General features: G+C 50.5%; 1 protein-coding gene across 3 annotated transcripts in view; it reads right to left on the reverse strand.

The window, feature by feature from the left end:
• C2cd2l (C2CD2 like) overlaps positions 1–5,705 on the reverse strand; it is a 10,756-nt gene extending 5,051 nt beyond the window's left edge. For all 3 annotated transcript variants that reach the window (XM_026779546.1, XM_005347173.3, XM_005347174.2), the window contains exons 1-10: positions 5,287–5,705; positions 3,204–3,299; positions 2,734–2,853; positions 2,463–2,573; positions 2,267–2,383; positions 2,061–2,172; positions 1,824–1,932; positions 729–793; positions 512–639; positions 248–422 (exon numbers count right to left, since the gene is read on the reverse strand). In XM_026779546.1, coding sequence (XP_026635347.1) covers positions 248–422; positions 512–639; positions 729–793; positions 1,824–1,932; positions 2,061–2,172; positions 2,267–2,383; positions 2,463–2,573; positions 2,734–2,853; positions 3,204–3,299; positions 5,287–5,640 — 1,387 coding nt within the window. In that variant the 5' untranslated portion in view covers positions 5,641–5,705. The remainder of the gene's footprint in view (positions 1–247; positions 423–511; positions 640–728; positions 794–1,823; positions 1,933–2,060; positions 2,173–2,266; positions 2,384–2,462; positions 2,574–2,733; positions 2,854–3,203; positions 3,300–5,286) is intronic.
• Between the last annotated feature and the right edge of the window lie 5,619 nt (positions 5,706–11,324).

An 11,324-nucleotide genomic window follows, 5' to 3' on the forward strand; every position in this document is an offset into this window, starting at 1 on the left:
GGGCTAGCTGATGGATGGAGGGGCTAGCTGACGGATGGAGAGGCTAGCTGATGGATGAAGGGGCTAGCTGATGGATGGAGGGGCTAGCTGATGGAGAGGTGCGAGGGAAGTCTGAGAGAAGAGGAAGTAGCTGGTCAAAGCGTGTCACCAGGAAACAAGATGTGCTGCTGTTAAGGCTTCCCTTCCCCTTTCCCTGTCAGGCAATGCGCTTTAGTCTAAGGCCATGTCTAGGGCTACTCCTCTTTACCTAATTTGCCATCTACACGGGGCCGGGACTGGACAGTGGTGACAGTGGTGACAATGGTGCCATCGGGCATGATGGTCCGGTCCAGCTCAATCTTCTTGGTAGGTGTGATGCTGGTGCGAGGGGTGGATGAGGTGGGTGTGCCCAGGTTCCGAGGGGAGCCCTGCTCATAGTGCAGCTGCCAGGTGGTGAGGAGAGCAGGGGTTAGGATCTCAGAGATGGCCCAGGCTCCATCTACTCATCTCCCCAAAGCGGTCCCCTTCTCACCTCTGCTGTCATGGTAGCCGCTGGGCTCAGGGAACTCCCTGGCCCTGGAGTTAGTGGGCACACTTGTCTTCGTGACAGTGGTTTAGAGGGTGAGCCCACAGGCAGTGTGGCTTGGCCAAGGAGTTCCGCTGGAGATAAGGGTGATGCTGTGAGCTGGACCCATGAGCAGGACCTGCTGAGTACCCACTCAGAAGCGCCCCTTCTACCCCGCACTTACCGTCTCCACACCCGCTGCTCCTGAGCACTTTGAGGGTCAGTTCCCGGCTCTGGGGACCCAGATCCCTGAAGGCAAGAGGATGGACATGTCAGGGAAGAATTGGCGTGGCAAACTGAACCCACCCTCGAGTCAGTCAAAGGCTAGAAACAGAGACGTGGGTAAGATAGCACTAGGGCTCCAACCAAGTCATCCGTTTTCCTAGGAGCACGGAGCAAGTCATGCGTGGAAACCACTTTCCTCAGCCAGACATTTATATCCCCCATCACTCTTCCACCTCGTGTGTCTCTCAGTCTGTAGCTGCCATTTGTTGATTATTATTATTTGTAAAATAAGATTTATATATTTATTATGTACATAGTGTTCTGCCTGCATGCCAGAAGGTGCCAGATCAAATTACAGATGGCTGTGAGCCACCGTGTGGTTGCTGGGAATTGAACTCAGGACCTCTGGAAGAACAGCCAGTGCTCTAAACCTGTGAGCCATCTCTCTAGCCCTAGCTGTTTGTTTGTTTGTTTGTTTTCTCCTCAAACTGTTCCCATAGTCAAGACGTTCACGTTCTGGTCAATGCTATGCTTGCTTGAAGGTCCGATTTAAATGTATCTCTTCCGTGAAGACTCATCAGATCTTTATCTCATTATAAGAATTCTTCTCACCAGGCAGTAGTGGCACACACCTTTAATCCCAGCACTAGGGAGGCAAAGGCCAGGTAGATCTTTGTGAGCTTGAGGCTAGCCTGGTCTACCAGAGCTACAGAGAAACCCTGTCTCGGAAACTCCCCCCCCCCCCAAAAAAAGAAAGAAAAAGGCTCCATATACCCTATCTAGGCACTCCCAGGTACACTGTGCATGAATCTCAGCTGGCACTCTGCCCTATCTCCCTAGGTACACGTCTGTCTCAGCTTCAGACCTGTGATGTACCCAGAGGCAGGGCTGTATCTCCTCTCCTCTCTATCCCCAGGGACTTGGCACACAATAGAGGTCTACTCTAAAGGCTACTGAAAGCAGGGCTGGCTGACTCATGCCAAGACTAACCTGGAAAGGTTTCTAAAACCTGACTGCCTATTAGGACAGCGGCTGGGAGCAAGGCCTGACTTACAGTGCCAGGTCTTCTGTCCATTCCACCTCAGGACCAGCCTTCATGGGTTTGGTCCACTTCTGTTGCATGGGGTTGTCAAGCTCGGCAGCACAGCACAGCTCCTCAGTACCTGAAAGGAACCAGAGGTTAGAGGATGCTCAGGCAGAAGATACACAGTTCCAACGAACAGAGAAACTGTGCCACTGGCAGAGGGGAAGGGGCTGCCTGTACCCATGGCAAGGGCAGTGGAGTTCTTACCTCCCAGCTCACTTCCCAGGTGAGATGCTCGAAGCTGCCGTAGCAATAATCGCGTAGGTCTGGGGATGACTGGCTGGGCCTGAGACAGCATGGGCAGCTTCTCACTGGGTCCCTAGGAGCAGAAGGCAGTAAAAGGAGCAATGCTCCTGATATAGGATCCTGGAGACGGGATACACGCAAATCTTTCCCTTTGGGTGTCCACTCACCAGGCCTCCTGGGGCAGGGCAGGCCCTGAGGTTGACCATCATGGCAGGCTGAGTGCTAACTATAGCATCCTTGATCAGTTCCTCAACTGTTGAAAGTTCTGCTTGTTCCTCATCTCTCTGTGGAGAGGAAAGGAGGTGGAGCCTGTGCCCTGCTCCACTGCAGCGACAGCCTCTTCTCTGCCTGCCCCCTTCTTACCTCTCTGGTCTGCAGCTTAGGAAGCACCGTTAGGCTGAGATCTGGGCGGTCAGTGAAGGCCCAGGACACCAGCAGTCCCTCATCAGGGATTTCCTCTAGGCTGACTTCCAACTAGCAACAAGAGCCAAAGGGTTAGAGTGGCCTCATTCTTCCAAGAACTCCTCTGGACCCTCTCCTCCCAAATTGCATCCCAGAGAGCCACCAAAGGAAAAATCCTGGGCCAATTCACAACTGTCCTCTGCCCAACTTAGTTTCCCACATTTCCCTCCACCTGTGTTGGTGGCAGTGTCAGAGTGACGTGGTAGGTCTCCATGGAGACGGCAGCGGGAGACTGCTGGGTCACAGAGACAGGGAAGCGCACCTCCTCAGCAGAGAGCTGGCAGTGCAGCACCTGAGAGGGAGGCAGGGTCAGGCATTGAGGAAGATGCTTACCTTGCTTTGCCCTGCCCCATGATGCTTCAAAATAAACCCCTCCCCATTTCTGTCTTCCTTGGGATACTACTTTGTTGGGGTCCTAAGCTTCTCAATGAATTAGCTAAAAGCCCAAAACACCTACACACACACACACACACTCACATTTTGTTTTTGCCTATCACTTCAGTGAGATTCTTAGACCTCCTGAAACAAATCCTTAGATCCTCAGGCACACAGAAACTCAAAATTACAAACCCTCAGACATATAGGGAACCTTTAGGTCAACCCCCCTCTGGACCTAATAGATAGCCCCCACCAGACCCTTACCATGGTACGCTCTGATTGGTCTACGCAGGTCACATGACTAATGCTGGCTCTGGGTGGGAGTTGGGGTATCTCCTCAAAGGCGATTTGGATGGAGCTCTGAGGAAGTAATATGGGCACAAGATCAAGTCTCTGGAGCTGTCCCCTCCAGGGCTGGTCTGCTCAGTTGCTGGCTGGATTCTAGCACTGCAGAGGCCTCCGCTACAGGCTGGCCTTGCTCCTCCTTGGCTCAGGACTTTAAAATAGAAGGCATTCCTCTTAAGTCCCACTCTGCAGGAACCTGCAGCTTCCAAGAGGCTGCTGAGTACCTGGATCCCGTCTGCCTTGGAAGCGAACTTGACTTGAACCTTGGATACCCACCTCTTCAAATTCCAGGAACCTTCCTGTCCTCCCTCTACCTAACTCTTCACTCTAATCACAAATAAAGGTGAACAACAACAAAAATGGGCGTGTTGCCGGCAGTGGTGGCGCACGCCTTTAATCCCAGCACTCGGGAGGCAGAGGCTGGCAGATCTCTGTGAGTTCTAGGCCAGCCTGGTCTACAAGAGCTAGTGCCAGGACAGGCTCCAAAGCTACAGAGAAACCCTGTCTCGAAAAACTTAAAAAAAAAAAAAAAATGGGCGTGTTCATTGCCATCTGTTGCTGGGCAGGGTGGAAATGGTTGTGTCACTTACTACAAAATAAGATGAAGAAATAAAGCCTGGCCTTTTCACAAATACATAGAAGGTATCACTGCCTAATTTCTTAGACGTGAAGGCTGACTTAGCATAGCTTTGAGGGAGGGCTCAAGCGTCCCAGGCCCGGTTAATTCCTTAAGTCGGACATCAAGACGGTAATTAGGGAGCTGACGGCTGCTTAGCTGTCAAAAATAGCCACTCCTATTCTACAGCAGGGGAAAGCAGGACGGAGGAACTGAGGAGGGGGCACAGCCTGGGTCGGCAACTTGTCCTCAAGGCTTAAGATAGAGAAAACAAATTCTCAGGGCTCGCTCACTTCCCCTGGCAAACCAGGGGACGGCAATTTCCCTGCTACGGTAGCTGTCTTCTTCAAAAGTTGTGCCAAAGTGGCTAGGAGGTGAGAACTTCGAATCTGGATCTCCCCCACCCCCTGCAAGAGAGGCCAATGTCCAGCTGAGTCAGCTGTCCTAGGGAGTTGCTTCTGACCCAGGGACAAGGTCCAGGAAGAGCCAAGTTGGAGGGATAGGTTCAATGTGTAATCTGACAGATGTCATCTGGCTATAGCCGGCCAGCCAGGAAGAGGAAACAAGACAACTTCTTGGAACCACTTCTGTTTCCAGGCATCCAGGCTCTGATGGCTGGAGACAGAAGGAGGCCTCTGAGAAAGGGGCAGACAGGTGGAGGGCCAGAAGAGGTTGCTGGGCCAGAAAAGGGAGACCTCTGCCTTCCAACTTCAGTCTCATGACTCTGTTTCCTACCCACTTCCTGGGAGGTCAGATGCCCATGGTGCAACGGGTGGAGGTAGGCTGAGCTGGTTTATGGCTGACCCTCAAGGGGCAGCTCAAGTTCATTTAATTAGAAAGGACACAGATTATCAGCATTGCCCTCTAACTGAACTCCTTTCCCTTCAACACTACCCTGCAGCCCAGCCTGGGGGGAGGGGGGAGATGTTTGGCTGTAGTAGTTAAATTGCTGATAGGTGGAGGAATGATTCCGTTACCTTGGGGTGGAGGGGGGGGGGGATCTACCTGACCTCCAGGGCTTAGGAGCCTGAAATCTTAACTGGGTGTGGTGGCATGAGGACCAGGCAAATTCCTTCTGCAGGTGCACCTGTCTCTAGGGCCAGCCAGCCCAGTCTAGGCGGAAGTGCCCTCAGGCACACGGATTAGCGTTGCTATGAGAACAGTAACTTGTACTAGGTTTGGAACCGGAGTACCTTGCACATAAAAATAGAAAATGTGGTACATAACTGGACTTCTACAACCCCCAGCCTCACTGCACGCTTTTCTCTGATCTGAAAGAGAAGCTGTGGGGTTCTGCAGGTGATCTCCAGCCCTCCTAACACGAGCAGGCTCTTCCCTAGAAGGGGCAAAGCTGAAGAGACGACACAGGGACTCCATGAGACTCACCCCGTCCCTGCAGGCCTGCTCGTTCAGGGCTCGCACCCAAGCCCGCTGCCAGTTCTCCCGGAAAGACTTGAAGGCAAAGAGAGAAGCCAGGAGGCCCCGGACGCCAGTTTCCTCAGAGGCGCCGGTCCGGATCGCCCGCAGACGCAGCAGCGAACGCCACACACCCAGCTCGCGGAGTGAACCCCGGGGCTCCGCGGCTGAGGTGGGTCGGGAGTCCTGGCCCCCACCGGCCCGCGACAGCCACAAACCCCGAGCATACTGCAGCAGCCAGCCCAATACCGTGAGCAGCGAGGCGGCGAAGAGGACCAGCAGGGCCGCCCAGCCCACGTCCTGCTGCCCCCAGCCCGGATCCATGCTCCCGCGGGCTCGGGTCCCGGCTCGGGCTCAGCCGCTGCCCCGGGGGAGCATGGCCCGGGCGGGCCGCGGGGCGTGGGCGAGCTCCCCCGGGGCTGAGCGCGCGGGCTCCGGGGTTCGGCGCCGCGGAGATTCCAGGACCGGTGGGTGCCACGGATAGAGCAGATGTCCTCCGGGGTCTCGACGCCTGGGCTCTGTCTCCGTTAGCCCGGGATCCGGGTCGCTGGGTCCGGCGATGTGACCCCAGCTAGTCGCTAGCCAGCATCAGACTCCTCCCACGGCGCGGGCCCCGCTGGACTCGGGCGGGACCGGTCTGCAGAGACACCGGGGCTCGCGGGCCGGCACCGGCTCCGGGAGGGAGGGCTGCGTGCGCAGAACTGACACTGACAACACCGCCAGCGCCCCGCCCCCACACACCCTTAAAGGAGCCGCGCCCGCAGCGGGCGGGGCCTAGCCAGCCTGGCGCTCAGAGCTGAAGCAGGGCTGGGAGTTGAGCTGCACACGTAGAGGGTTCCGGGATGAAAATAGGCGGAGTCTTTAACCGCCCCGCCCGCCCGCCCTGAAATCCGGGCGCACCCCTTCAGTACCAGGCAACTTCACTTATCTGAGATATTGCCTGTTTTCCCTTAAGCTCCTAAGGTTTCTACAGGTTGGACGCCTGTGGGGTTAAGAATGAGTTGGTCCCTGTGGAAATCAGCACCCACTTCCAATACCTGGCTCAGCAGCTTCTGGTCTTACTCCGTGGTTGAAGCTAGGCCCTGGGTAAGGAGGGGTTAGGTATTCCTCCCAGATAGAGGTGCCTGGCAGAAGTCCAGCTAATATCAACAGCGAGAAAAATGAACCTAAATCTGGTAAGGTTGCAAATAGAACACTACCATCGTCCTCCTTCCCCTTGGAGCTAGGATTCAGGAACCCCCTATTAACCTCCTTGCTTGCGTGGGTTTGTTCTCGAGATATTTCCCAAGCCCAGAGCTGTCTGTTTTTAAAAATAATACATTTCCATAGTAACAGCTCCTGCCTGTGGAGCACGTGTAGAGGGGATGGAAATGAGAAAGGAGCTGGCATTGTAGCCCTGGACTATCAATAGATTTGGCCAAAAGACTCTCGTCCAAATATGTGGCATCTCGTGTAGGGCCACCTGACTGTCCTTCTGGCTACTCGGTAGGCTGAAGCAGGATGATATATTAGTTGAGGCGTTTGAAACCAACCTGGGTGAGACCTTGTCATAGCAAACCCCACCCCACAAACCAAATAAGTGACATCCTAGCCAACTCCGAAGAAATGGTGTTCTAGGGACACTGCACACTTACAGGCTCAGGATGGACCTACCCTTTCTCTAGATTCCTTGAAGTCTAGATATCATCTTTGCTTCTTGAGGATAAGGGAGGGTATCAATTACAAGATTCAGAGGCTGGGCAAGGGTGGTGCAGGCCTTTAATTCCAGCACTGGGGTGGGGGTGGGGCGCAGAGGCTGGAGGATCTCTATGAGTTTAAGGCCAACCTGGTCTACAGAGCTAGTTCCAGGACAGCCATGGCTACACAGAGAAACCCTATCTGGAAAATCAAAAGCTAACAAACAAACAAAAAGATTCAGAGGAATCTATTCTTGGGGAACCTATTCCCCAAGAACCCATCTTCATGACATATGGTGAGGTCTCTGACACAATCCCTTCTACACACAAGACAGATGAGAAGATGTTAAATATCTCTCAAATCCACGTGTCTAAGGAACAAGCCTGTGAGAGCAAACAGTGCTTTACAAGGTCAAAGGTTGTAGGGCTAGGTAAAACACTATCAGACACAGAGCTTTCTGACCTGGGGAGGTTATGAAGCTTGAGGTGTGCCTGATTTCACTGTAAGGAATGATGGACAGAGGTGAGATGATGAGGCAGTTTTATTGTGAGCCTTACTAGACACAGTGAACTCCAAAACTGACGGCGGCATGAAAGCAATGGAGGAGAGAACTCTGGGCCATAACCTAGGAGGAAGACGTCAGTGGGAAGAAGAGCCATGATCTGGGAAGCCAGTAATGTAAGAAGTTGTTGAAATGCCAGGCCATTTTCCATCAAGAATTCTTGTCTGGGAGCATTTGGAGGCCCAATAACTCTGTTCTCTAGCTACGAGTAGGGGCTCACCTGTAAGTCCAGCACCCTGGAGGCAGAGCAAAGCTTGTGAATTCAAGGTCAGCCTGGGAAATAGAGGGATGCTGGGCATGGTGGCACATGCCTTTAGTCCCAAAACTCGGGGGCAGGGGCAAGCTGATCTCTGTTACTTGGAGGCCAGCCTGGTCTACATAATGAGTTCTAAACCGGTTAACACTGCATTAACACCTTGTCTCTCTACAATCTTAGGTTTATTCCTTCAGCTTCTTTACTGGACACATGGTCCTGTGCTGCCCGATCCTGCTTCAGAATTGTCATACATGATCTCCCCGGCTTCCACATCTTCCTTCCACTTATTACTTAGCTTTGGAGTGCTTACTTCATTCTTTATAGTTTAGCTGGGTGCTTATATGAACGCTTTGTTTTCCTCCTCAGGAAACTCAGAATAGAGATGATGTCATGACCTCTCTTGCCTCATACTCAGTAAATGATGCAGACTATGCTGAGGCCATCTTGGAAGGCAGCAGCCGCATTTCTATCGCTGTATTCCCTACAGCATTTAGGAGTTTCTTATGCCACAGAGATGTGCCGGTTATCATGTTAGTTGTTGTTATTTTGTTTTCTGAGACAGGGACTCACCAGGTAGCCCTGACTGGCTTGGGACTCCCTATGTAGATCAGGCTGCCCTTGAACTCATAGAGGGCTAAACGGGTGCAGCCACCATGCCCCCACCTCAGTTAGCTCAGTTGGTAAAGTGCTAGCTTAGCATGCACAAAGCCTTGAGATGAACCTCAGCACCACGTGAACTAGGCCTGGTGGCACACAACTGTGACTCAACCCTCAGGCGGTGGAAGCAAGGTAGCAAGATCAGAAGTTCAAGGTCAGGCTGGCGATGATGTGGACTACCTAGTAAATTCAAGCCTAGCTTGGGATGTGAAAGATCCTATCTTAAAATGTCTTAACAGAAAACAATGCAGTAGGGTTTGGAGTATAGCTCAGAGGTAGAGGCCTGGCCCAAATTGCACTACAAAGGGGCGGGGTAGGATGCATCAAGGCAACCTGCCATAAGTGGTACCTCAGTGGTTGAGGTTCAAATAGCCTCAGAAGTGAGCTTCGCTTGGACAGGCTATGGTGGCTCACACCTATAATCTCAGCATGCATATGGGAGGCAGCAGCAGCAGATTCTGAGTTCAAGACCGATCTAGACTACATATCAAATAAAACAAACAAAAATTAGAGAAGACAAGACATCGTACTTCAAAGGGAACACTAGGACCAAATATGAGCAGCTTAAAACTAAGCTGATGATTACCACTCATTTTAGAGTTTAGGTTGACCTTTGTTAGCATTCATTTTGTCCAAGCTCTTTAAGAGGAAAGAGGTGTTGTTGGTTGTTGTAAATGGAGACTGCATATTGGTGTTCTGTTTGACAAATAATCACACAGAAACTATATTAATTACAGCACTGTTTAGCCGATGGCTCGGGCATATTTCTAGATAGCCCTTACATCTTAAATTAACCCATTTCTATTAATCTGTATAGCACCATGAGGCTGTGGCCTACTGGTAAGGTTCTGGCATCATTCTCCTTCAGCCGCTACATGGTGTCTCTCTGACTTGGCCTACTCTATATATCTCTGTTCAGATTTCCCACCTGACTTAACTCTACTAGGTCACTGGCCAAACATCTTTATTCATTAACCAATAAAAGCAAAACATATCCAGAAGGACATCCCACATCATCTCTTTTCTTTCTAAATAAAAGGATGGTTTTTAACTTTAACATAGTAAAATTACATATAGCAACACAGTTATCAAATAAGAATTACAGTTACAATATTTCTTTTTTTTTATTTTTTGGTTTTTCGAGACAGGGTTTCTCTGTGGCTTTGGAGCCTGTCCTGGAACTAGCTACGTAGACCAGGCTGGCCTTGAACTCACAGAGATCCGCCTGCCTCTGCCTCCCTAGTGCTGGGATTAAAGGCGTGCACCACCACCACCTGGTTACAATATTTCTTTATGAGCCAAAAATTTCATAAGTAAGGAAAACTATAACTATCTGTCTTCAACTCTGTATATAATATTATCTAAGTAAACAGGAAGTACATTGTAAGCAACTTCCAAAACTTTAGAAGTGACAGAGACATCCTGCTGCCTCCACAGTCACCCAAAGTTCTTTTGTAACATTGGGGCACCCATCTTCAGCCTACAGGCCCATAGTATCTGGCAGACTTTTCCGTAAAGCAGGAAATTTGAAAGGCTGTTTCACACATATGTAGGACATTCCACATCAGGTTGTTTTTTACTCTTTTACTTTTTTGGCTCTGTTGAGGGACCCGCCACCCAGCTCCCAAATAAATCACACATGGAGGCTTATTCTTTCTTATGAAAGACTGACCTTAGCTTGGCTTATTGCAAGACAGCTTTTCTTAACTATAATTATGCCATGTACCTTTTGCCTCTGGGCTTTTACCTTTCTCTTACTTCTGTATATCTTACTTTCACTCTTATTCTGTGGCTAGCTGTGTGGCTGGCCTCTACTTTTCTCACTACTTGAGCTACTTGCTCTCTCTTGCCTCCCAATCCCCCTTTTTCTCCTGTTTACTCTCTCTGCCTGCCAGTCCCACCCATCCTTTCTCCTGCCTCGCTATTGGCCGTTCAGCTTTTTTTTTTTTTGGTTTGGTTTTTCGAGACAGGGTTTCTCTGTAGCTTTGGAGCCTGTCCTGGAACTAGCTCTCTAGACCAGGCTGGCCTCGAACCCACAGAGATCCGCCTGCCTCTGCCTCCCAAGTGCTGGGATTAAAGGCGTGTGCCACCACCACCCGGCTCCGTTCAGCTCTTTATTAAGTCAATCAGGTGTTTTAGACAGGCAAAGTAACACAGCTTCACAGAGTTAAACAAATGCAATATAAAAGAATGCAACACATCTTTGCATCACTAAACAAATATTCCACAGAATAAACAAATATAACACATCTTAAACTAATATTCTGGGCTGGAGAGATGGCTCAGTGGTTAAGAGCACTGCTTGCTCTTCCGGAGGTCCTGAGCTCAATTCCCGGCAACCACATGGTCACTCACAACCATCTATAATAAGATTTGGCACCCTCTCCTGACCAGCAGGCATATATGTAGACAGAACACTATATACATAATAAATAAATATTTAAAAAATAATATTCTACAACAAAAGGTATCACTTGAATCCATACTTTCCTTCCTCTATTTGAGTAATATTGAGAATTTCTGCCCTGATCAGAAATCTGTCTGAGAGTCTTTCCCAGCCTCTTTACTATCCCTATTGTGGGTCAAGTTTAAGAACCATAACTCTGGGCTGGATGTGATGGCATGTATAATACCAGCATTCAGGAGGGAAAAGCAAGAAGAGGATTGCACAAGTTCAAAGTCAAGCTGTTCTACACAGTGAGCTGCAGACCAGCCAAGTGGACACTAAGCATTTCTATATTATTCTTACTTTTTTTTTTTTTTTTTGGTTTTTCAAGACAGGGTTTCTCTGTGGCTTTGGAGCCTGTCCTGGAACTAGCTCTGTAGACTAGACTGGTCTCGAACTCACAGAGATCC

This window comes from Microtus ochrogaster, chromosome 5 (genome assembly GCF_000317375.1).
Source record: "Microtus ochrogaster isolate Prairie Vole_2 chromosome 5, MicOch1.0, whole genome shotgun sequence".
In the NCBI taxonomy this organism is placed as follows: Eukaryota; Metazoa; Chordata; class Mammalia; order Rodentia; family Cricetidae; genus Microtus; species Microtus ochrogaster.